This window comes from Clupea harengus, chromosome 15 (genome assembly GCF_900700415.2).
Source record: "Clupea harengus chromosome 15, Ch_v2.0.2, whole genome shotgun sequence".
NCBI lineage: Eukaryota > Metazoa > Chordata > Actinopteri > Clupeiformes > Clupeidae > Clupea > Clupea harengus.
The window spans coordinates 9,480,944-9,505,752 of record NC_045166.1 but is presented as its reverse complement, the minus strand read 5'-3'; the positions used below and the strand labels follow the sequence as shown (position 1 = coordinate 9,505,752).

Here is a 24,809-nt window from a genome sequence, read left to right as displayed (position 1 = left end):
TCACAATGTCTAGTTATTATTATTGTTTGGTTAAAAATATGTTGTTCTTTCTCCTCTTTTCCTCATAAAGTCTGAAAATGAGCACGATCCAAGAGGGGAATGTTTTGAATCGTATCAGTGCCTATTAACACAATATAATATAGTATAATTTGTTTGTTGCTGTATTTGGTAGAAAACAGTCTCATGTTGCACTCACCTCATCATATAGTTGGCACCAGATAATTTCTTGGCACTTTAAGCAACATTATGCAGGTCTTTACTGAAACTGGGTACTTAAAGCAACATTATGCAGGTTTTTACTGATTACTGAGGTATGTTTATTTAGATCATTCGTTTTTATAATGTCCTTAATGTCTTAGATAGCACATAATTTAGTTTTTAGACAAAAGTATGTAATACATGACATCATCATGCATTATATCTGAATCTGTGTCCTGCCAGGAACACTTTTGAATTATAAAAGAAACAATTTTTGTATAGAAATTTCATTCATCCAGCATGTTTAAATTGACATATCTGTGAAAAATATTTTTTTCTTGGTGCAGAGACATGCATGGACACACACACACACACACACACACACACACACACACACACACACACACACACAACCACTCCAGACAATTGCAAAGCAGACCGTTGTTATGTCACCAGGGAGAGGCTCACCATGCAACTCCCATCCTGCAAACCAGCGGCTGCTGTTGGTGGTGCTGATGAAAAGCTGGCCGAAATGCCAAATTTATCTACGCTAATCTAACAGCCCACCCTGGACTCAACCCACCACAGCCTCATTTCTCCAACTACCAAATATGTGAAATAGTTTACTTTGTCAACACAAAGGTAGCTTAGAACAAATAAAAGCACAGCAACTCATTATAGGCCCACACAGTAAGAATGAATAGATGACAGCACCTGATCGCACACTCACAGAATTCATCATTCATCATTTATCATCAATGGCACAGCCTGTTTACCTGGGTTTTGGATTCAGACTGTCGTTTGGGAATATTTGCTTTGCTTTTGTGTTTGACCTCTGCTTGGATCACGGCTCCACTTTTGCCTGCCGGTTGGATCTGTAGATCCTCTAAATAAACATTCTATTATTTGAGCTTATCTGCGAGTGAGTCCTATTCTATGTCCTGACAGAATCTGGTGCAAGACTTTCTCTCCCATGAAGCACATAAACAGCAATTAGTGTAGTCCTGGTACTGATTGTACTGTCTTTATTTGCCAAAACGTTTGATTTTTCTTTTCAGAACTCAGGCAACCACAGTTAAATTAATAGAAAAATTACTTTCAAAATAATTTATTACTTATCAGTAGCTGACCAGATCATGACCAGATAGTCGTATTCCAGAAATCCGATTTAATTATTCCTTACTTTAAACCTGGACTTTTGAAAGACAGGGACATGGAAAAATGGATTTTGGCAACTTCACACAACAAATAATAGCTCTAAATAAATATCTGCCAATGTCATATATTTATCCCATTTAACAGATTCAGATTCAATCAGATTCAATGCAATTCCTCAGTGCTTGGTCTAGGGGGTTAGGGCTCTGACTCTGAGTCCATTTCAGTTGTTGTTGGCGCTATATAAATAAAAAAAGAATTGAACTGAACTGAAAAAAAAAGAAACTTAAAGAGAAGAAAGAGGTGCTATTGGGTGTATGTGAGAGATCTCCACGAAAAGAAGTGAAACGAACTAAATGCGTTTATTAATTTTTTTATTATTTTTTTACTTCATTATATGCTTTCATTCTGAAATCAATTGAGTCATGCCAACATGGTTTTCCAGGCTCACAGGTCTGTTTCATTACCATCCACTGCCACAGGTTGTCTCCAAACACATTGGACCCCATCCAAGCCAAACCAATTAATCTCGTTCCCATCTGACCAAAGAATGTGCTGCCAATATTCATCAGACTCTTTTTCATACTCTTTAGCGAAGTGTCATCTTGCACTTTTGTGCCAAAGAGCAGTTTGGCTCAGATGGGGACCAGCATGTTTGACCTGAACCTGGCCAGGACTACCACAGCGAATGCATAGTCACAACACTGTGTCATAGCACGGAGGTGGGAGTGTGATGATATAGGGCTGCACGAGTGCAAAAGGTGTTGGGGAGATGACAGTTATAGATGGCACCATGAATGCTTGTGGATACATGAAAAACTGGCTGACAAGATGACTCCCAGTCTCCAGAAGCTTGGCAGAAGAGGGATATTCCAGCATGATAACAATCCAAAGCACACTGCCAAAATCATGCAAGAGTTTCTAAAGAAGAAAAAAGTGAAAACTCTGACCTGGCCAATATGTCCCCTGACTTGAATCCAATAGAACATCTTTGGAGTATTTCAAAGAGAAAAGTAGAGCAACTCTGCCCTTGACAGTGTTTCTACTATCAAGATTATTGTCGTGGCTGATTTGTAGTTTTGAGGTAAAGTAAACACTCTTCTTTTCAGATCTAAAAAAACCTCTTTGTTCTTGGTCATTTAGGAAAAATCTTCAAAAAACCTCAGAAGTCAGAGCAAAAAAAAAAAGGTTTATTTTGCCAGTACAATACCAACAGCATGAACTTGAGCAAGTCTCAAGACAATACTGATTTTTTCAGAGTTTTGCGTTCTCTTCTTTACATCTGATGGACCCCTCTTGTCATGAAATAGATGTTTTTTTGGAGGGGGAGAATTGGGGCCCGGAAGTATTTATGCCATGTTTGGTCAGCCACCTGGTCTGGTCTGGTCTGGCAGAGGCCCAACAGAAGGTTCATGGTACGCTAGAAAGTAACCCACACATCAGCATTTCACACATCAGTATGTTTGCTATACTTGATAAAAATGTAAACATAGATTACACATAATCTAATTGATTTATTTCAATAGTGTGAATAAGTTTTAGCAGTTTAGTAGTTTTAGTAGTTTGTCAGACTGCCATGGTGGTTATACTGATTGTTGATTTTCTTCACACACATATTATTGATTTTTCACTCACATGTTTTCCAGCACACTATAAAGACACATTGATATAGTCAGGATACTGATGGAAGGTCAGTGATGATACTGATACATATGTTATCTATTCCTAAAAACTAATATAAATATTAGAGAAGAGAAATGTGAGTAGAAATGAGAAAACAGATACATGTATTTTTCTAAAAAACCTGGCAGAATTATGACAAAAATGATGCGATAATTTCGATTCAAATAAACAGTAATTGCACCTGGTGCTCCTGGTGCTGAAGGATCTATGAGAGCACTCAAATTGAGCTAACAGGAATATATGATTACATTTAGATTTACAATTATAATTACAATTATTAGGCTGTTTAGGATGGCAGCCCGGCAGGTTCATTTTGCCATCCATTATTACAGTTTTAAGTAATGTCTTCACTGCTTTTAAAGTTCTACGTGAGACGGTTAACAAACATAAACTACAGTGGATTTCAAAGATATCTTGTTATGTTGTATATATGTTGTGAAATACCCGAACATGTGGGGTTAAAGGTCATGTTGCATCAATGTGGGCTGGCTGCATAGGAGTTAGTTAATGCTTAGTGAAAATGACTCAGAGCAATGGTTTGTTAATATTTATAGAAAGTGTTGAAGCTTATCCCCAAATGCCTATAAAATGCTGGATGTAATTTAGTAGTTGTCACTGACAAGGGAGTTAGCATAGGTAAGTCCAACTTAATTGTAATTGTGAGTATTGTTACTTTATAATAATATTGACTCAAATAGTCTATAGACTTCCCATCACAAGAATTACTTGAGTAAGAGTAATGATGTATCTCATACATTTTTTTTTACACTTATTAGACATATGTACACAAATGTTAATGCAAACTTTGTTCAGTTGAAATTGCAGACAACATATTGTACTGATACTTAGATTCTTTGCTTACTGTGCAATATTATTTTTTAAATATTGAAAAGAAATGTTGCCAACTTGACTGTTTGATGAATGGTGTATTGTCACGTTAAGGTATTTGGCTTAGGCTATGTTCTCATATGTGGACTTTTTTACATAGATGATAAATGAGGAGTACTGTATTTTGCTGAGTATGACATAATGTCCATTAAATCTTGCACTAAACGAAATGCATCAGTGTCTTTGTTAAGTTTAAGATTGCTACAAGTCATGCTATACTTTGAGGAATGACAGATCAGATGAGATGCTGAAGTTACATCTGAAGCTGGACGTTGGCCTACGGGTTAATCAGTTTTTGAATAAATGAACTTAAATGCTGGCCAGCGTAAGATTTTTGCTCCATAGACTGGGCTTGTAATATAAAATGTAACCAATTAGATATTACGCTTTGTAACATTAGATATTTAAACTAGGACGTTTCTTGCCTAGATTCACTGCTACGATGTACACAACCCGTGCAGCCCATTTTTTCACCGATTTCCACCTGAAAGACTACTGTTTTGGGATGGACTTCCATAGATTTGCCCTGGTTAAAAATAGCTGCACTGTAGAAGTGCGAGCCAGAGGCCAATGCAACGACTACGTATTTGTTTAGGTATCAAAAGCAGTCGATGTTGACGGTGAAAGCTGTGCGTGTATGAACAAAATAATAATAAAAGTAGCGAGATGTGTGCTGCCTAATGTCAGGGTGTATTAGTAAATTTTTAAACCATAAATGTACTCAACGTAGAGTGAAAAGTATATCTGCAGTATTTTCAGAATGTACTTACAATATTGTGGATTTTAAGGAACATTCTATACCTAAAATTGCTTTTCTTGTTTGTTTACTACATTCTATACCTGTTCTTGTCTGTTATGAGTTTGGATTAAGAGTTTTTTTTAGTTCAAGTAATTCATGTTTTGCTTGTATGTTAGGGACAAACAAAACCTTTATTGATATTACTTTTTGCAATAAGTCAAAAAAATTATAATTTGACTAATGTCATGTTTTTCACATTGTTTAAATAAAAATCTCATCTGATTATCTCCAAATTTTGCGTAACAGTGATTCTCCTCCAGGTCATAAGATGAGAGTGATTCTGCATTGTGGTGTGATCGCTGCCCTTCTCCTGTCTGTGGCTTGGGCCACCCCACAGGGCGCTGATGACCATGAGGGCCACGACCACGGGCCCCACACAGCAGATCACCACCACCACCTCCATCATGGTGAGGATGAGTCTCATCCGCAGCATGAGGGCCAACAGATCTACACACTTCGGCAACCCAATGCTGAGTTTGCCTTCGCTCTCTACAAGAAACTGAGTGCCTTACCTGAGCCCCAGTCAAACATCTTCTTCTCCCCACTGAGCATATCCATGGCTCTGTCCATGCTGGCTCTTGGGGTCAAAGGTGATACCTTCTCCGAGCTCTATCAGGCTCTAGGCTATGCTGAACTTACCCCTGAAACTGTCAATGAGGCCTATGAGCACATCTTTCACATGCTGGGCCATGAAAAAGAAAACATGCAGCTTGATTTAAGCAGTGCTGTTGCACTTCGGTCAGGAGCCAGTGTCGTGGATAAGTTCCTAGGGGACGCCAAACATTATTTTGAGAGCGAACTATTCACTGTTGACTTCACCAAACGTGACGTGGCCATTGAGGAGATCAACAAATACATTGCTCAACAAACCAACAATACAATCACTGACATGGTGAAGGAGGTGGAGTCAGACACGCTTATGATACTAATTAACTGCATTTACTTCAGGGGTAAGTCCTGTACATGAGTGATACAGTAATGATTGAATTAGGCAGGGTGCTTGGAATTGAATGTAACTGATATTGTTTTTACATCCTCCAGGGGAATGGCAAAAAATGTTCAACACGAAACTAACAAAACAAGCAGACTTTCATGGGGATGAAAACACAAAGGTGATGGTTGACATGATGCAGACTGAGGGTGAGTTTGAATTCTATGAGGACAAAGAGAACTTCACCACTGTGCTCAGGCTTCCGTACAAGGGCAGTGCATCTATGATCATCGTCCTACCTGACGAGGGGAAGATGAAGGAGGTTGAGGACAGCATCAGCACCTCCCACCTCAAACACTGGATTGGAGCAATGACAAAATGGTAATGGTTGGGTTTCAACAGATCTTCTGAAAATGATACTTTTCATTGTAAGACAAGGCAAGGCAAGACATTTAATTCCAGGAAGTAAACTGAACACAAATTTGAAAGTGACATGAAAGTGACACAATCTCAAAGTTTTACAGTTCTTATAGGAAATCAGTCAAAACATTGGAATAAACTATGGATACCGCATGGCTATTGCTACAGATATGATTTTCTTCCCACTGAAATTTAAGAGAGTTAAGCTTTTGTGATATGGCAATTGTACTGGATCTTTTATTTCAGTTAATGAAACATGGTAGCAAGCATTGACATGTGTTTACATTTTTGTTCAGTGCATATTGGTGAAACCTATTTGTGGTGTTTGTTTCAGGCTCGTCAGGATTCATATGCCAAAATACTCTGTTTCTGGAAAATATTCACTAAAGGACACCTTGAAAGCGATGGGTGTTGTCACTGCTTTCTCACCTACTGCAGACTTTTCTGGAATGACAACTGAACAAGCAGTCCTAGGAAAGGTATGCATAAGAAATGCTATACATTATAGCAGGTGGTGCGCATTGTTGATCTACTATTAATAAATGTAACTCAATCCATTATGGTATTCCATCATTTTGTCATTGCAACCTCCTGTCCATCTCTCCTTTAGGTGGAACATCAAGCAGTCCTCCGTGTCGATGAGAAAGGCTCAGAGGCAGCCGCAGTCACCACTGTGGAGATTGTAATGAGAACTGCAGCTGAACCTCTCTTTATTGAAATCAACAGGCCTTTCTTTGTGTTCATCACAGACAGAAGCACCAAAAGTATTCTCTTCATGGGCAAGATCTCAAACCCAAATCCAAAATGAATTCAAATCTGACAGTACTATGCAATTGCAATGAAGGTCATGTTGAATGTCAAATTGATGAAAATCACAAGTATTTCGTGGGTCATTCAATAAATATTTGATACTCATATATCACAATGTCTAGTTTTTATTATTGTTTGGTTAAAAATATGTTGTTCTTTCTCCTCTTTTCCTCATAAAGTCTGAAAATGAGCACGATCCAAGAGGGGAATCTTATGAATCTTATCAGTGCCTATTAATACAATATAAAATAGTATAATTAGTTTGTTGCTGTATTTGGTAGAAAACAGTCTCATGTTGTATTCACCTCATCATATAGTTGACACCAGATCATTTGTAATTTCATGTTAAGTGAAAATGGGCACTTTAAGCAACATTATGCAGGTTTGTACTGAAGCTGGGCACTTAAAGCAACATTATTCAGGTTTGTATTGAAGCTGGGTACTTAAAGCAACATTATGCAGGTTTTTACTGACTACTGAGGTACGATTATTTACATAGTTTTTATAATGTCCTTAAAATCCTTTCGTCTTCTGTCTTAGATAGCACATGATTTTTAGCTACATTTAGCTAGATTTTTAGACAAAAATATGTAATACCTGGCATCCTCATGCATTATATCTGAAACACTTTTGAATTATGAAAGAAGCCATTTTGGGTATAGAAATTTCATTTATCCAGCATGTTTTACTTGACATATCTATATGGAAAAAAGCAAAGCATACATGATTGTGACTGGCCCCCACGCAAATATTTTTTCACGGACACGCACAGACACACACACACACACACACACACACACACACACACACACACACACACATCCAGACAATTGTAAAGCAGACAGTTGTTATGTCACCAGCGAGAGGCTCACCATGCAACTCCCATCTTGCAAAACAGCGGCTACTGTTGGTGGTTCTGATGAAAGGCTGATCAAGAGAATGGCAGACAAAATGGTATTCAAGAGTACACCTCTTTCTGGGGAATGCCCTGTGTTTGACTTTTATTTCAGTCTACCCAGGTTAGTGCTGCCACCCTGTGGCTAAAAGAGGTAAAAGGTGCGGCTATGAAGGCCTGTGAGTTTGAGTTTGAGTATCTGCGTTCCCGTGGCGACTAGTGTCTCCGGAGTACCACATGACACAGACTAGTGGAGGGCTAGATTCGCCAAATGAACTGCTGTCTTGTTTTCACTATTTTGCTGTGTAGCCTAATAGCTTGTCACTGTCTAGTTTAACGTATTCCTTAGTCGCCTATTCCTCCCTCTGTTGTTTCCTATAGCCTGATGGCTTGTGTTTGTCTTACTTTATTTGTTCTTCTGTTGCTTATTTTCTTTTTATTTATTTTTGTCCGTGTTGGTTTACTTTAGTGTAAGGGCATAGTTGTGGCCAGCACATGTGCTGATTTTTTCTGTGTTTCTGTGTTTTGTTTGTATGTGTGTAGTTTAGTTAAGGTAGACTGACAACGTGCCTGTGGGCATTGGTGGCGTCTAGTCATGGTGTGTGTGAGTGTGTGTGTGAGTGTGTGTGTGTGTGTGTGTGTGTGTGTGTGTGTGTGTGTGTGTGTGTGTGTGTTAGTGTGTGTGTGTGTGTGTGTGTGTGTCTGTGTGTGTTTGTTAATTATTTGCCTTATTGCTGGGGTCGACTTAGGTTCTTATTCAGCTCCAGTCAGGCAGGCCTTGGCACCTGAGGGACGGGGCACACTGGAGAAATCCTCCGTGATCCTGGTTAACTGTGTGGCTGAGAGTGGTTTTCTTTTGACATCTCTAATCTGTGGCAGGATGGTCTTGAAAAATGCCTGTGATAATTTATGTGCCAAAATTCTCCATTACTGGCAAATATTCACTGATAAAAAAACTTTGGAAGAGATGGAAGTGGTCAGTGTTTTCTCTGATACAGTTATTTGTATAGAATGACAGGCGAAAAAAGTAGCTGTGCCAAAGGTTTGTACAGGCAATATTTGTCAAGAGTGCACAGAGCCACTTCAAAAATACATTTGCCACACATCACCTCATATCCCCCTTACCATCTGCATTTCACAGAAAGCATTGTGAGAAAGATGCAGAGGCAGCTGCAGTCACCACCATGAAGTTGAAGGGACACTCCCTTGAAAAACTGGAAACAATAAAAAATCAACAGGCCATTCCTGCTCTTCATCACTGAAAATCCCACCGAAAGTATTCTGTTCATGTAGCCTGACGATGTCATACTCATAATTATAGTCAGAATATGAGTCTGATATCGCTCCATTGGGCTGTGATTATGGGGCGTGTTTCAACCGAACCAGGAGAAAAAATGCCTCTTCGCTCAATTGGTTACTTACAACCAATCAGAACAACGTAGTATGTGACCAGGGGCAGCTGATACATTACGCTTTTACCGGATCCCGTAGGAAGGAAGGCAAAAACATCTTTTCGATTGACAAATGCCTTAATCGCGTTTCTCTGTTCCTCTTTCAAAATGAATGCACTGTCAATGTCTAAATGGACTCGAATCTATACATTTCAGCTCTCCAGCGGCAGCCATGTTTGTTGAAAACGAATTCAACTCGTGTGTTGGTGACGTGGTTGGTTACGTTACTGTTGATCATCTGTCCATCATCGTATAAAGCCCGCCTTAACAATTTGATTGGTACGGCCAATATCTGTCCGCAGATAATTTCTCCTCAATGGAGTAATGCCAGACCGAACTTCCCAACCAAAAAATGTGTGGGCGGGGCTAAGTTCGGTCTGGTATCCAGGCTACTGTTCATGGGCAAAATCCCAAAAATCTTTATAACACAAAATCCCACAAATCTAAATGAATGTTTGATTCAATTATTGTTATTAATAATATATATATATATATATATATATATATATATATATATTTTACAGATACAAACATTGGTTTTGCACATTGGTTTTGCAAATAGTTTTTTTGACACAGATGAATATAGAGACGATCATGATTAACTACAAAAACATCATCATAAAAATGGTGTTTTGTATTAACTAGGAGAGCCTTTCAAATGTGATATGGATGAAGCTTAAAACAATTTAAAAAGTTTAAAGTTTAAAAAAATGTCTGCTTGTATAAAAGGAATTCAAGGATCAAGGATATCTTTACTGTCCCCGAGGGGCAATATGTAGTACAGACAGCAGTATCCAGCTGAACACAGCTAAACACACAAGACGGGCAACAAACACAACATAACAGCATCCCCCTCTCTATATGATCAGCCCTTCTATTGGCTCAAAACCTACTTTTATTCCTTAGCATTTGGATCCCCCTGATTTTAGTCGATAATTTGTATATTTGCTTTCTGTCAGAGGTGTTTCTGTTCTTTTGATGTGTATGCTTAGATGAGTGTGTTGCTTCTGATTTTCTATTTGATTTTTTTTTTTTGGTGATCTAATTGTTTTGTTTCTGTTTTCTATTTGTTTTGATATTTTATTTTATTGTGATTTTGTACAGCACTTTGGTCAGCATTAGTTGTTCTTAAATGTGCTTTATAAAGAAATTTGACTTGACTTGACTTGACAACATAACATAAAAACATGAAACTCCCCTGGGTTATCATAAATATCACAATACATTTTTTAAAAGGCTAATGGCAGTGGGTACCACCGAATGGAGGGACTTATATTATCTCATCCTGAAAATTATCTCGGTAACTCGCTAAATGAGCTACGACGAACGGAGCCCAGCTACTGAAAATTCACCATACAGCACAGGTCGTAGAAATACATTAACTCTCAACAAACCCTACAAAACTCAGAGAGTCAATAACAGAAAGAGAAAGCCACAGGTGTTCCTATCTCCCACACCTCCCCAGGTGTGGCTAATCAGTCAATCATCTTCCCCTTTGCTGCCTGCAGCCCCATGCATGGCCACTACAAAGTCTGCAAGGGGTGCATGGGGGCTGTTACATCCACAGTGGCAACAGACATGATTAAGAAGCAGAGATTACCAGCTGAGGTGGGTTAATATTTACTGAGGTTTACTCAGCTGATTGGAGAAAATAGTCTATAAAATGTCAGACCACTGCCAAAGTAGTCTCTGGCACAGAGAAACCTAGTGGTAAGTAGCGTCACTGGTCATGATTTTCTGACTGCTGTACTTTGACGAGAAGCTCACCAGCAAAGCAGACTTCCACGTGGATGAGAACACCAAAGTGACAGTGGACATGATGCAGAGGTCTGGCCGCTATGACCTCTACGAGGACCAGGACAACTTCAGCACTGTGCTAATGCTGCCCTACAAGGGAAACGCCGTAATGATGATCGTGCTGCCAGATGAGGGGAAGATGAAGGAGGTTGAGGCTTTGATCTGCAAAGATCACCTCATACATTGGCACGAAAACCTCTTCAGAAGGTGACGAGTTTTTTTTTTTTTTTTTTTTATATATCGTAGATGTTTTCTTACAGCTTAGCCGGTGAAGCAAGGTGCTAGCAACACTAGCTAGGTCCCATGGGACAGACATCCCAACAAAGTGTTTACCTTTAATGAACTGCATTTGGATAAAAGCATCTGCTAAATGAAATGTATCTAGTACATCTGCAATTTTGTATTTAGCATGTCTTGTTTAGGATGAATGGCATGTGGTTTGAAATACTTTTTTTCCCAGTAAATATCTTTGATAAATGGCCTAAATTAGAGATTAAAAACAGTGTTAAACAGGAAATGCAAAGACTAACCTTTTTGCTTCTCTCTGTGTATTTCAGCTATGTTGACATCTTCCTGCCAAAATTCTCCATCTCCACTGACGTCCCCCTCAAAAACATTTTGACAGAAATGGGGATAGTCAGTGCATTCACGGACGCTGCAGACTTCCCTGGCATTTCAGAGGAGACCAAGGTCAAAGTGTCAAAGGTAAGAGTCTGCCAATCACCTGGCAATTTTGCACGATAATTCCTTTTTTTTTTTTTTAACTCATCTCCAAATGTGTTTTTTTTTTTTTTTTTAATAGACATTTGAATGATTTCTGAAAAGAAACATGTTTTTCTTCCCTCAGGTGACTCACAAAGCAGTCTTGAGTGTTGATGAGAAGGGCACTGAAGCCGCTGCGGTCACCACCATCGAGATCATGCCCATGTCCCTCCCCTATGTCATCAACCTCAACAGGCCTTTTCTGGTTTTGATCCTGGAGGACAGCACCAAGAGCATCCTCTTCATGGGCAAGATCACAAACCCAACAGTCTAAACTGAGCTGTGTCAAAAAAGAGGCCTGTAAGAAGACTTGTGTGTCTATGTAAGCGTGTTTCTGTGTTTTTCTTAAACTTGGGAGTGTTACTATTCATAAAGTTACGGATATACAGTATTTCTGTTTCTCTTTTTATTTTTTTAACAGATACAAACATTGGTTTTGCACATACAAATGATTTTTTGACACTATGAATATAGAAACGACCATGATTAACTACAAAAACATCATAAAAAGGTGTTTTGTATTAACTATGAGAGCCTTTCAAATGTGATATGGATGAAGCTAAAAAATATTATTTTTATTCAGGAAAGCTTTGGAAATTAAAGCGGAAATTCTACAGCAATAATCGGCAGCGATAAAGTTTAAAAAATGTCTGCTTGTATAAAAGCGGATCAAGGATATCTTTACTGTCCCTGAGGGGGGGGGGCAATATGTAGTACAGAGAGCAGTATCCAGCTGAACACAGCTAAACACAATAGACGGGCAATAAACACAACATAACATAAAACTCCCCTGGGTTATCATAAATATCACAATAAATTATTTAAAAGGCTAATGGCAGTGGGTACTAATGAATACTTGAATCTGTTTGTCCTGCATGTAGGCAAACTCTATCTGTGGCCAGACGGAAGCATCTTAAACTCATTGTAGAGGGGCTGGCTAGGATCAGCCAAGATTGACAGGGCCTTTTTCAAAGTGCTCTCCTTGTACACCTGTGTAGATCATTCAGGGCTGTCAGACTGCCAGAGAGTGTGGATGATTACTGTGGCTTGAAAGTGCAAAGTTGTTTGTCCCTATGACTGCAGAAGTGTAGTGGATGATGGCTTCATGGTCAAGTCGGAATCACTAGATGCACTGCGCGTCAATAAGCTCCAGTACATCCAAATGAGGTTAGAATAGTGGTCTTTTTCTTTGTACTTGGTGAGCTCTTTTCCGCCTTTAATTCCATTATTTATTTATTTTAATTTGTATTATTCTAAGTGAACTAATTATTCACCAGGCTTGTTCACAAGATCATGTGATTAAAGCCTGTTTTTCTCCTGTTTCACAATATAATATAACCTAATGTAAGCTGAATGTGTTACCTTATGTTACATTGTTAATAAAAACACTAATATTATTCCAATAGATGGAAAATAAATCACAAAAATATTGTCCCTTTGTGACACCTTTTGTACATTTATAACAATGTAAAAACAATAAGTCTACTGCCAACATAAAGGGCAATATGGTGTTTTGCCTTGTAGTGGTGCTTGACTGACACCATCCCTCTGGGGTGTGTAGCTGAAAAGTGCGTAAGTCAAGGGCAGCAAAGGTGTTAATGATGTTTACATAAGAATGTGGGGTTTGGGTGACTGCCATCATGGATTGCGAGTCACTTAAGGGCACCCTCTTCTGGTGATTTTCACTGTTAATAATTTTATTTCATACTGAAACACGTTATTATGAACAACAATTATTATTATCATTATTATTAGATGGATAGTGGTGTTGAGTGATGGCCAAGGTTCTGGACTGAGTTCTGATTTCCTGATAAATTAAGTAAATATATTATCCACATTTTGTGCTTGATGGTGTGTCTGTAACAGTGAAGATTTGGTTTCTTCCACTTGCATCCTTTTTGTGCTATTTAATCACACTGAGCATGTGCATACGTCATGTTGTTGGGGAAATAGTGGCCTCTAGGGGTTAGGCATGTTGTACAGAGTGGCTCTCCTCAGAGTTCGGGGATATAGAGTCACGGTGAGTTGTGCATAAAGAGAGCTCCTACATTATTATTTTAGAATACAATGACTGAATGTATTAAATCCATACTGATTATAGAGAGGTGTTCCACATTATATCCTCATGTAAATAGTGTGTTTGGTTTAGGAATTATGCACCTCTGAATGTATATTTTAATCGATGTTCAAAATCACACGTGTGAATAGCTAATGTTTAATCTCCCTCTTAGATTAGCACACTGTAAGGTGTCCCATGCTGCTGTGCTAAGGAGTCCCGTGATATTGTTTGTGCCAGGTACATGTTTTGTGTTTTATTGTATATATTTCAATTAGATATATTACTTTGTAATTAAACTTGAATTAACGATGTATCAGAGTTCGGGGATATAGAGTCACGATTAGCACACTGTAAGGTGTCCCATGCTGCTGTGCTAAGGAGTCCCGTGATATTGTTTGTGCCAGGTGAATAAACTGGAGAACTTCACCCACGTCTCCCGGCTTTCTCTATGAAAAAACTACACAACGCAGACAAATTCAGAGGGGTTACATTGGTGCCGTGACCCGACACTTCATCACGTCAGCGCTTGCTGATCTCCGTGGGACATCGCATTGATTTGGGTCGTCCGACATCGCTGGAGTCCAACGCTAGCTGGTTTGTGATCACTTAGCAGGCAGCGCAGTTAAACTAATGGCCGTTATATGGTACTCCGTACTTCACGATTTCGGACACATGGGAAGGGCCAACACATAGATGGAACGCCCTGGAACGCCCTGGAACGCCTTCTCCGTCGTCTCCGGGGCCCTCGGAGAGCTCTCCCGTGCACCGTTGAAATTCCTGTCGGTCCGTCATGCCGTGCTGTACAGCGACGGATACCCCTTGGCCGTGATTGGTCGCTAAAAGATTACAAAGATGCGCGAACGACTGCCAATTCTGCAGCGGTAGAGCTGGACACTAAAGACTGCGACTGTTTCCTGTTTCATTCCCTATATATCACAATACCGCCATATTTAAAACCCACATGAGCGCCAGCATCTGACAGAGTAGGTGCCAGAGCCCGGCAGGAGCAGACAGCAATTAAAATATTTTGTCCAAACAACCTTTGGACATATTCATTCATATCATATCATGAGACATATCCAACAGCCTCATTAGAATCTGCATCGACAATGATGCCATCTGACAGAAATAGCCTATCTCCATACAGTTAATTTCTTTTAAACTTGCTTTATGATGCATTTGCCGCCTGTAATCACGTTGTGACAGCTAGGATACAAACAAATTCCCGCAACAGGAAGAAGGCTGTTATCCTAAATGTGAAGTTATTTTATTCTCAAAAAACGCCCGACAGCAAGTAAAATATTTAGTCGCTCACACAAACAAGCCCCGTTAAACTCACAAGCGCGCACAAGAGGGAGATAAGCATATTGAAATAAAATTATTCACATTGCAAGATCGGAATGAAATGGCCTACACATTACACACGCTAGGCATCTGTATATGCCTAAATAAAACTCACGTTATATGCTACACCAGAAGAGGCACGAATAAAACAAGTCTTACCATTGAAGATCAGTTTTTTAAGTACATGGCCACATTCGTTATAAAACTATCTACATAGTCCAACCATCGAGGTTTAATCCATGTTGTTGTGGAGAAAGAAGATGGCATCAATCATATTTCATTAAAGCTTCACACTTCTTACATTGGACATATCAAACAGCCTCATTAGAATCCACATCGACTATGAAGTCTTCCGACAGAAATATCTGCATACAGTACATTTCCCCTCATTAAGTGTCGTTTTAAACTCTCCAGATGACAGTTTCTTTTTAAAAAAAAAAAACGTTAAGTGCACAAAGTGATTTCATTTACTCTCAAAAACGAACTTCTGCATTATATGAAGCAAACATGTTCCAGTGTTGGGAAAGTTCACTTTCTACATGAACTAGTTCAGTTCATAGTTCACAAATTTTAGAATGAACTAGTTCAGTTCATAGTTTATAATTCAAAATTTAGAACTAAGTTCACAGCTCCAAAAAATGGAGTTCTTTTTTTCAATATGCTGCGAGTTATAATTTTTCTGCAATACCGCTCTCGGCCTCTACGCAACTCGGCGCACACACATTGTACTTGCTTAAAACACACAGCTGTCACGCGGCTATTACCGGACTAATATCTTTCAAACTCGGTGATATTATTCACAACTCATTTGTCCTTCATTCTATCAAATATGATTAAACGGCATATGGTATTGCACCCGTGAGGCAAGGGAGTAGAGTTTTGTTCAGTTTGTCCACCTTTGAATAATGTAACTTATAAACACTTCGTTTTAAAGCGCTGTGGCTGTCCTTAAAATATGTGTCAATAAACGAACTTCTCCATCGTGTGAAGCAGACAAGTTGACTTTACTACTTATTAAGATGTTTTAAATATGGAATGCTTTATGTCTCTCAATTTGCCAAGATGCTGATTATGGATTATCCGTGTGCTCTGCCCTGCTATTGTTTCTAACAATACAATATTTCTTTGTTTGAGTGTGGTTGTTTAGTGCGATGGGGGTATATTATCGTTACTGTCTATAAAGGAAGACATTGCAACAGGAAAATCTCCTGCTCATCTCCATTTGCCCCCACCTGTCACGTCTCTGCGACCCACCAGTTGGGCTCTCCCCACACTTCGAGAAACGCTGTGGTAGGGGGAAATTGACAGGGTGGTTGCAATAATAATAAAAAAAATATTATTATTTTAGTCATTGATACACATGAAGTTTAGTTTAAGGCAAAGGGTAGTGATGGATTAAGTTTTCTATAAAAAACAAGTGAAGTCTTTCATTCTCACTTTCCACTCTAAAACTATGAACTGAACTGAACTATGAACTGGTTCAGAATTTAAATGGTGAACTATGAACGTGAACTATTCATGTTTACTTGTTTGAACTGAACTTTGAACTGGTTCATGAGAGGTGTGAACTTGTACAACACTGTCAGCTTGTCGGTCTTGACGTTCAGATGCTGTGCCTAAACTAGCTATAGCCTGCCATCGTCTCGTCACATGATACAATAGAGACTTGACATTGGACCACAACATACATATTACCCAGCAATCATCATTGCAAATCTGAATATGACAAAAATACCAAAGAAAATAAGAACGTATTCATTTCAGGGAATCGTTTTTTAATAGTTTTAATATTGTATATAAGAAAAGCATATCATTTTGTTATAGTGCTACTATTTTCCCCACAAATAATACCTACCATGATAGAGATAAGTTTGCCCTTTCAGGTGGTTATAAAGCATTAGACACACATTTGAATCTAATGTCATGTGACTACACCTGCTGCACTTATCGTCTGACAAGTGACAGCTGGTAGGGGGGGCACACGTGTGATGAGAGGTGGGAGATAATCAATGACGATTTTTAACTTACAAAGACTTAACAAAGTAGCGTGTTTTCGACAAAAAACCGCTTCTCCATCTACTGTTCTGGCGGTGAATTGTTTTCAGCCCCCCCAGCCTTTGGAGAACCATAAAGGCAACAGAAATGCTAATTAATCCGTCCTATCCGGCGGCACGCCCATCCGTAACGGAGTCTGAGTACCATACTGGCACCTTAACGCGACATAGTAGGCTACTAGCAAGCTAGAAACTTTGATGCAGACGGTGCAGCTAGCACTTTCTCTATTTCGCTCACATTGTCTCGGATCTGATGGAAACGTAATGTTAAAGTTTATTTTGCATTGAACTTTCAACTGTCAATTTTAATTTGATGTTTCAAGTGGAGTTTGATTATATTTTTTTTTGGCCACAGTATTTTTGTTTTATCTTTACTTGTATTTAGTGATGGATAATACTGATTTCCACTACCTAGGTGTTGGGAAGGCGAGGGGTTTAATGGGTGTTGGGAGAGCCACTGATTTTGTGGGTGCAGGGAGGGCAATTTTTACTCCTGGGATAAGTCGTGGGAGGGCTCAGCCACGTTATCCGGGGCAGTTACCTGTGCCACCTGGCCCCATAGATGTGCTTGGTGCAGATACTACGCACATGGGTGCATGTGGAGGTAGTGAATTATTCTCCAACAGTTACCCAGCTCCCCTAACATCCACCCCTATAAGTTCATCTTCTGAGACAGAGAACACACTGAAGCACTTAGGTGTTTTGATCACTGAGTTAGGCAAACACATTGGTGACACTGTCACAGCCCGTTTAATGTCTGGCAGAGATTATGTAGGCACACAAGCATTCCCTCCTGACACTTATAATGGCGGCAGCCGCCAGCCCCAGAGCACTACGGTAGACATGTCTCAGCTTAATGTGGTGCTGAAGTCAGAAGTCAAAGACCCGCCCATGTTCCGTGGCGATGGCACAGACAAGTACACAGTGAGTGAATGGGTAGATCTCATGGACACTTTTCTTAAAAAGAAGAAAGTTGGAGTTACAGACAAAGCGGATGAAATTCTAAGTAAATTGATGGGCAGGGCCAAGGATGTGGTCAAGATAGCACTCAGAAGCGACCCCTCTCGTGATTCAAATCAACATCCTGAAGTTATCTATGCCATTCTCAAACAGCACTTCAGTGACATTTCATATTCTTGCATGCCGCTTGCAGATTTTTTACAGCACACTACCTAAACATAGGGAGAGTGCGTTTGATTACTGGGTCCGCTTAAACAAAGCAGCAGATGTCGCTGACGAGTGCTTTGAGGCGCCAGGGCAAGAGAATGGAGGATGTGAACAAAGAGGTAGCAATGATGTTTGTGCGCCACTGCCCTGATCAGTCCCTTGCCATGGTGTTCAAGAGTAAACTTGTTGAACAGTGGACGGCCAAAGAGGTCCAGGAAAGGATTGATGAGTATCAGTGTGAAATGAAGACCAGGCGCACTGAGGTCAGTTCCTTGCCCAGGCAGAATGCAGCGTTCATGCTTAACAGTGAAGAGAGTCACAGTGAATACAGTCTAGATTGTGCATTGCAGTCCTGTAAACAAACAATAGAACAGCCCCGCCGTCTTGATGAGTCTGTACCCACTTCACAGAGTAGTGTGGACAGGATGACTGACATGCTCAGTAAAGTTCTTGAAAGTGTCAATGCCCTGCGTGCTACTAATTCATTCAGTGCTCCACAACACACTAGGAGGGGCCGTGACAGATGCCGCATATGTAGTGAGGGCTCTCACTCCACCCTCGAACACTGCCGAACCCACCGTCTGTGCTTTGCCTGTCACCAGCCTGGTCACATGAGACAGTCCTGTCCCTCTGCTCCCCAGCCGCCCCCCTCCAATGTGCCGTCCCCCCAGTTAAACTAGATAGCCTGCATTCGGAGAGGGGAAGTGTAGGCATTTCTGATGCATCCCTCAAACACACTGTTGACTTGAAGGTCAAGTTTGAATCAATTAAGCAGTCTTTGCCTAGCACCGCCACAGTCATCATGCAGAATACATCGCGTCTACTTACAAGTGATAGTTTGTTTTATACCCCCGTTGTTATCAATGAATCAATTACTGTGAGAGCCATGCTTGATACTGGATCTATGGCGTGCACCATTAGTGAAAACATTGAGAGAAAATTAACTGATGCCGGCTCATTGGATTGTGATGTGAAGCCTAACACTGACATTGTTTTGGTGGGCTGTGGAGGGAAACTTGTCTATCCAAAGAGAGTATGTGACCTCCGCCTTAACCTGTATGGATGTGCCGTCATTGTGCCCACACTAGTAGTGCCCGGACAGATTGATGATTTGATTATTGGCACGAATGTGATTAAATTCTTGACCCATAAGCTCAAAGAAAGCGATGAGTACTGGAAAGTAGTCTCCACACAGGGCAGCTCTGGTGTCGGAGGTGACCGAGATGACTTTGTTGCCATGCTGGCTGGCGTCCGCCAGTGGCAGGGTGAAGTCCCCCCTGACAAGATAGGCACAGTAAAGCTCCACCAAGCCGTTACTCTTCTGCCAGGCCATGAGCATTTGGTCTGGGGCAAACTGCCAGCAAACTCACGTGGCCCACCCGGCTCTACAGTCATAGTTGAGCCGACCACATCACGGTCAGTCCCGAGAAACATCCTTGTGGGGCGTGTTGTGACTCCTTTATGGGGTGATGGCTGGGTGCCTCTGAAAATAATGAATCCAACAGAAAAGCCTGTTTTTCTTTAGAAGAAATGCAAAGGTGGCAGACGTCCATTCCTGCTTAGCTTTGGAAGACATGCAAGACGGTGAGCTGTCCCACCTTGTGTCCAATGGCCAGCGCGTTGACAGCAACACACAGGTTCCAGGTGCCAGATTCTCTGACACGTTGAAACAGCATGGCCTCAATGATCTGGATATTGACTCTTGTGAAGTGTCTGACAGTTGGAAAGCTGAAATGTGCAAACTCGCAGTTACTTATTCTGACATTTTTTCCAAGCACAGCTTAGACTGTGGTGAGGTGAAAGATTTTGTACACCGTATCCATTTGATGGACGACAAGCCATTTAGATTGCCATACAGACGAGTCGCTCCTGCAGATTACCAGAAGCTTCGTGTTGTCTTGAATGAGATGGAAGAAAGAGGGATTATTAGGAAATCTACAAGTGAATATGCGTCCCCACTGGTTCTTGTGTGGAAGAAAAATGGCGATCTGAGGCTGTGTACAGATTTTCGGTGGCTGAACGCCCGCACAGTCAAAGACGCGCATCCACTGCCCCACCAAGAAGACTGTCTTGCTGCTTTAGGGGGCAATGTGTTTTTTAGCACAATGGACCTCACCTCTGGTTTTTATAATGTTCCTCTCCATGAAGACGATAAAAAGTACACTGCTTTTTCCTCTCCTGTCGGACTCCATGAGTACAATAGACTCCCTCAGGGTCTCTCAAACAGCCCTGCAAGTTTCATGAGAATGATGTTGAAAATCTTCGGTGACCAGAATTTCATGAGCTTGCTTTGCTATCTTGATGACCTCATGATATTTGCCCCAAGTGAAGAACTTGCTTTGGAACGGATTGAAATGATTTTCCAGAGGCTGCGTTTACACAATCTGAAGCTTGCCCCTAAAAAATGTTTCCTCCTCAGTCGCTCTGTGCGTTTTCTTGGGCATGTCATAAACAGTCAAGGTATCTCTACTGACCCGTCCAAGGTGGAGGCAGTCACTAGTGTAACCAGAGCAAATCTTATGAGAGCAGATGGGCTGACTCCTGATGCCAAAAAGATACAGTCATTTTTAGGGCTAGTTTATGTGGTATCAGCGTTTCATTGAGAATTGCTCCACCTTAGCTAAGCCACTTTTTCAACCTCGTTGCTGGGAGCAAACAGTTTAGGGTAACCAGAGGAGGCAAGAGAAAAAAAAGTCCCTGTGTTAAGTCAACTGACTGCGGCTGACTGGACACCCGACTGTGAACAGGCCTTGCAGAAACTTAAAGATGCCCTTCTCGGAAATGTCATACTGGCACACCCTGATTTTTCAAGACCTTTTTATTCTATCCACTGATGCCTCCACTGATGGCTTAGGTGCCGTTTTGTCACAGGTTGTGCCAGGGGAAGATCGGGCCCGCCCCATAGCCTTTGCGAGCAAGACTTTGAATAGGGCTCAGAGCAACTATCCAGCCCACTGCCTTGAATTTTTGCTTTGAAATGGGCAGTTTGTGAAAAATTTAGTCACTGGTTGAAGGGCCACAGATTCACGGCATGGACTGATAATAATCCACTTACTCATATTTTGACAAAGCCCAAATTGGACGCTTGCGAGCAACGTTGGGTGGCCAAGCTTGCAGCCTATGAGTTTGATGTCAAGTACGTCCCTGGACCCAAAACGTAGTTGCTGATGCCCTGAGTCGGACCCCTTTTGTTGCCAGTAAAGTGAGTCACCGCCTTATTCACGAGCCTTACTCTGCCCTTCTGTCCGCCTCAGAACATCTGCCTGGCCCAGAACTGCAAGACCTATTCCGCCAGTCCACTACCTGTCAGGCCACTCAACATGCCAGTTTGTCCAAGGGGCCAAAAGATCAGCTGTCTGCCAGTATGTCCAGCACATGAAGTTGCTGCAGCTATCAGTCGACACACTGAATGGGAAACGACCACTAGAGTGAGAGCTGTTCCCCTAGCCTGTCATCTCCAGAGTCTAGCTGACATAGGTCAGAGTGCTTTGCCTTCTTTTTCGGCCCCGTGAGCTCCAGGACAGACAGCGTGATGATGCTGACCTTGGCCGTGTCATTTTCTACGTTGGGCGGAAACGACGGCCTTCCAGGCGTAAGCGGGCACAGGAGAACTGGAGCACACTGAAACTTTTAAAGCAGTGGAGAAGTTGTCTTTAAAAGAAGAAATCTTATTCAGAGTGTCTAAAGATCTAGCTACTGGTAAGAAGAGATTTCAGTACGTTGGTGCCTCAGTCTCTACGGTCAGATGTCTTGAGAGGCTGCCATGAGGATGCTGGTCACCAGGGTCAGCTTCGAACAATGCACCTGGTCAAACAGAGGTTTTACTGGGCAAACATGGAGCGTGATGTGGCCCACCATGTGAAGTGCTGCACCAGATGTGTAATGAGCAAAACACCAGAGCCTGACGGCCGAGCTCCCCTAGAGAGCGTAAAGACAACTGCGCCCCTAGAACTGGTTTGCATCGATTTTTTGGACTGGCAGAGGATGCAAAGGGCAGGGCAATCGACGTCTTAGTGGTGACCGACCACTACACAAAGCTGTCCCACGCATTCTGCTGCCCAGACCAGACGGCGAAACATGTTGCTCGGAAGTTATGGGACAATTTTTTCTGCTTCTATGGCTTTCCTGAGCGCATTCACTCTGACCAGGGTGCAAACTTTGAGAGTGATTTGATCGCCGCACTCCTCCAGATCTCGGGTGTGAGAAAATCCCACACGACTGCCTACCACCCTATGGGCAATGGCCTTGTCGAGCGGTTTAACCGTACCCTCGGTAACATGATCAGGGTGCTCCCGCCCAGAGAGAAACAGTCTTGGCCCCAGATGTTGCACACTTTGACCTTTATGTACAACAGCACTATTCACGAAACGACCGGCTTTGCCCCATTCTACCTCATGTTTGGCCGCATCCCACGGCTTCCTGTGGATGTGATGTTCAAGTCTGTGCTGAGGGAAGACGGTGATGCCCCTTACCCAAAGTTTGTTGACTCACTACAGAAGGATCTCCGTGAGGCGATGCTGCTCGTTGAAAAGAATACAAGCAGAGAGCAGAGACACCAAGCTCGAGTCTACAACCGGCGAGTGAAAGGTGGCCAGATTGTGTGCGGCGACAGAGTGCTGCTTGCTAACAAGGGCGAGAGAGGCCGGAAGAAGTTGGCAGACAAATGGGAGAACGTAATTTACACTGTAACGGACTGTGACCCAAAGACTCACATCTTCAAAATACTCAACCCAGTGACAGGACAGACTAAAGTAGTCCACCGTAACATGCTCCTGTGTGTCAATTTTCTCCCTGTCATGCCCGAAACTGAAGATGAGAGTGTCTCTTTGGTCTCTACCTGCAGTGTTGAATGCGATGATGACACAGATGAGTGCGTCGACAGGACTGTCCGCACTAGTGAATGGGTGTCCCAAATCTCTGTCGAGGAGCCAGATCACTCACTTGAAGGCCCTGACAATGATGCCCACTCGCAGGATGACGAAATGACTGAGTTGACAGCCGACCATGAGTCTGTGTCCTACAGTGAGGTAGTTGCCGGTCTTGTGCAGGATCGAGAGACCTGTGCTACTGATGCTGATACTGCCCATGATGTAGACAGTCTGAGCCCTACTGCACCAAACACCCACACTGAGCCCTTAGGTCCTCTTGATCCCACACAGGCCCAGCACCTTTCTGACACTCCTACACGTAGGTCCAGGGTAGGTCGTATCATTAGGCCTGTGAATAGGCTAATTTACAACATGTCAGCCCAGACCAGTTTAAAAGCACAAAGGCTCAGGAAATGGGCTGGTTCAGTTCTTAGTGTCAGAACGATTGGTTAGGGTAGACTCTTCCTACTTCCTATCCTTTGTTTTGTTTTATTTTTTGATTTTGATACTGTGGCCTGTTATTTTTGTGGTTTTGATATGGTGCACTATGTGTGCATGTCAGTGAATTGGATGTGAAGTGTAAATGGCACTTTATAGGTCTTCATTGTAGAGTTTGTGTATAGCGCGACTCTAAGTGAGTTCTTAAATGAACAGCCTTTTGGTTGACAGAGGTATACAAGGGGATACCTATTTCAATTCATGAATGTATTGTAAATGTATTGTAAATAATGGCCTGAAGAGGTGGTGTTATGGAATGTTTTAGGCATACTGTTGGTACCTGGGCATGTTTTTCATGTTTTTTTGTTACAAGCTTTGAATGTTATTAGGGATTGTCCTACGCAGGGGTGTGGATGGTTTGTTTTTATGTGCAAGTGGAATTAAGAGGGGGAGAATGTAACAGTGAAGATTTGGTTTCTTCCACTTGCATCCTTTTTGTGCTATTTAATCACACTGAGCATGTGCATAAGTCATGTTGTTGGGGAAATAGTGGCCTCTAGGGGTTAGGCATGTTGTACAGAGTGGCTCTCCTCAGAGTTCGGGGATATAGTCACGGTGAGTTGTGCATAAAGAGAGCTCCTACATTATTATTTTAGAATACAATGACTGAATGTATTAAATCCATACTGATTATAGAGAGGTGTTCCACATTATATCCTCATGTAAATAGTGTGTTTGGTTTAGGAATTATGCACCTCTGAATGTATATTTTAATCGATGTTCAAAATCACACGTGTGAATAGCTAATGTTTAATCTCCCTCTTAGATTAGCACACTGTAAGGTGTCCCATGCTGCTGTGCTAAGGAGTCCCGTGATATTGTTTGTGCCAGGTACATGTTTTGTGTTTTATTGTATATATTTCAATTAGATATATTACTTTGTAATTAAACTTGAATTAACGATGTATCAGAGTTCGGGGATATAGAGTCACGATTAGCACACTGTAAGGTGTCCCATGCTGCTGTGCTAAGGAGTCCCGTGATATTGTTTGTGCCAGGTGAATAAACTGGAGAACTTCACCCACGTCTC

The 24,809-nt window shown here is 41.4% G+C and overlaps 1 protein-coding gene across 1 annotated transcript in view; it reads left to right on the top strand.

Moving 5' to 3' along the window:
- The first annotated feature begins 3,540 nt into the window (after window positions 1-3,540).
- LOC105892961 (alpha-1-antitrypsin homolog) overlaps window positions 3,541-24,809 on the top strand; it is a 34,205-nt gene continuing 12,936 nt past the window's right edge. Inside the window, exons 1-9 of the mRNA XM_042709976.1 lie at window positions 3,541-3,672; window positions 4,970-5,673; window positions 5,765-6,035; window positions 6,409-6,553; window positions 6,685-6,879; window positions 10,710-10,838; window positions 10,972-11,234; window positions 11,585-11,732; window positions 11,875-12,111. Coding sequence (XP_042565910.1) covers window positions 4,992-5,673; window positions 5,765-6,035; window positions 6,409-6,553; window positions 6,685-6,879; window positions 10,710-10,838; window positions 10,972-11,234; window positions 11,585-11,732; window positions 11,875-12,063 — 2,022 coding nt within the window. The 5' untranslated portion in view covers window positions 3,541-3,672; window positions 4,970-4,991 and the 3' untranslated portion in view covers window positions 12,064-12,111. The remainder of the gene's footprint in view (window positions 3,673-4,969; window positions 5,674-5,764; window positions 6,036-6,408; window positions 6,554-6,684; window positions 6,880-10,709; window positions 10,839-10,971; window positions 11,235-11,584; window positions 11,733-11,874; window positions 12,112-24,809) is intronic.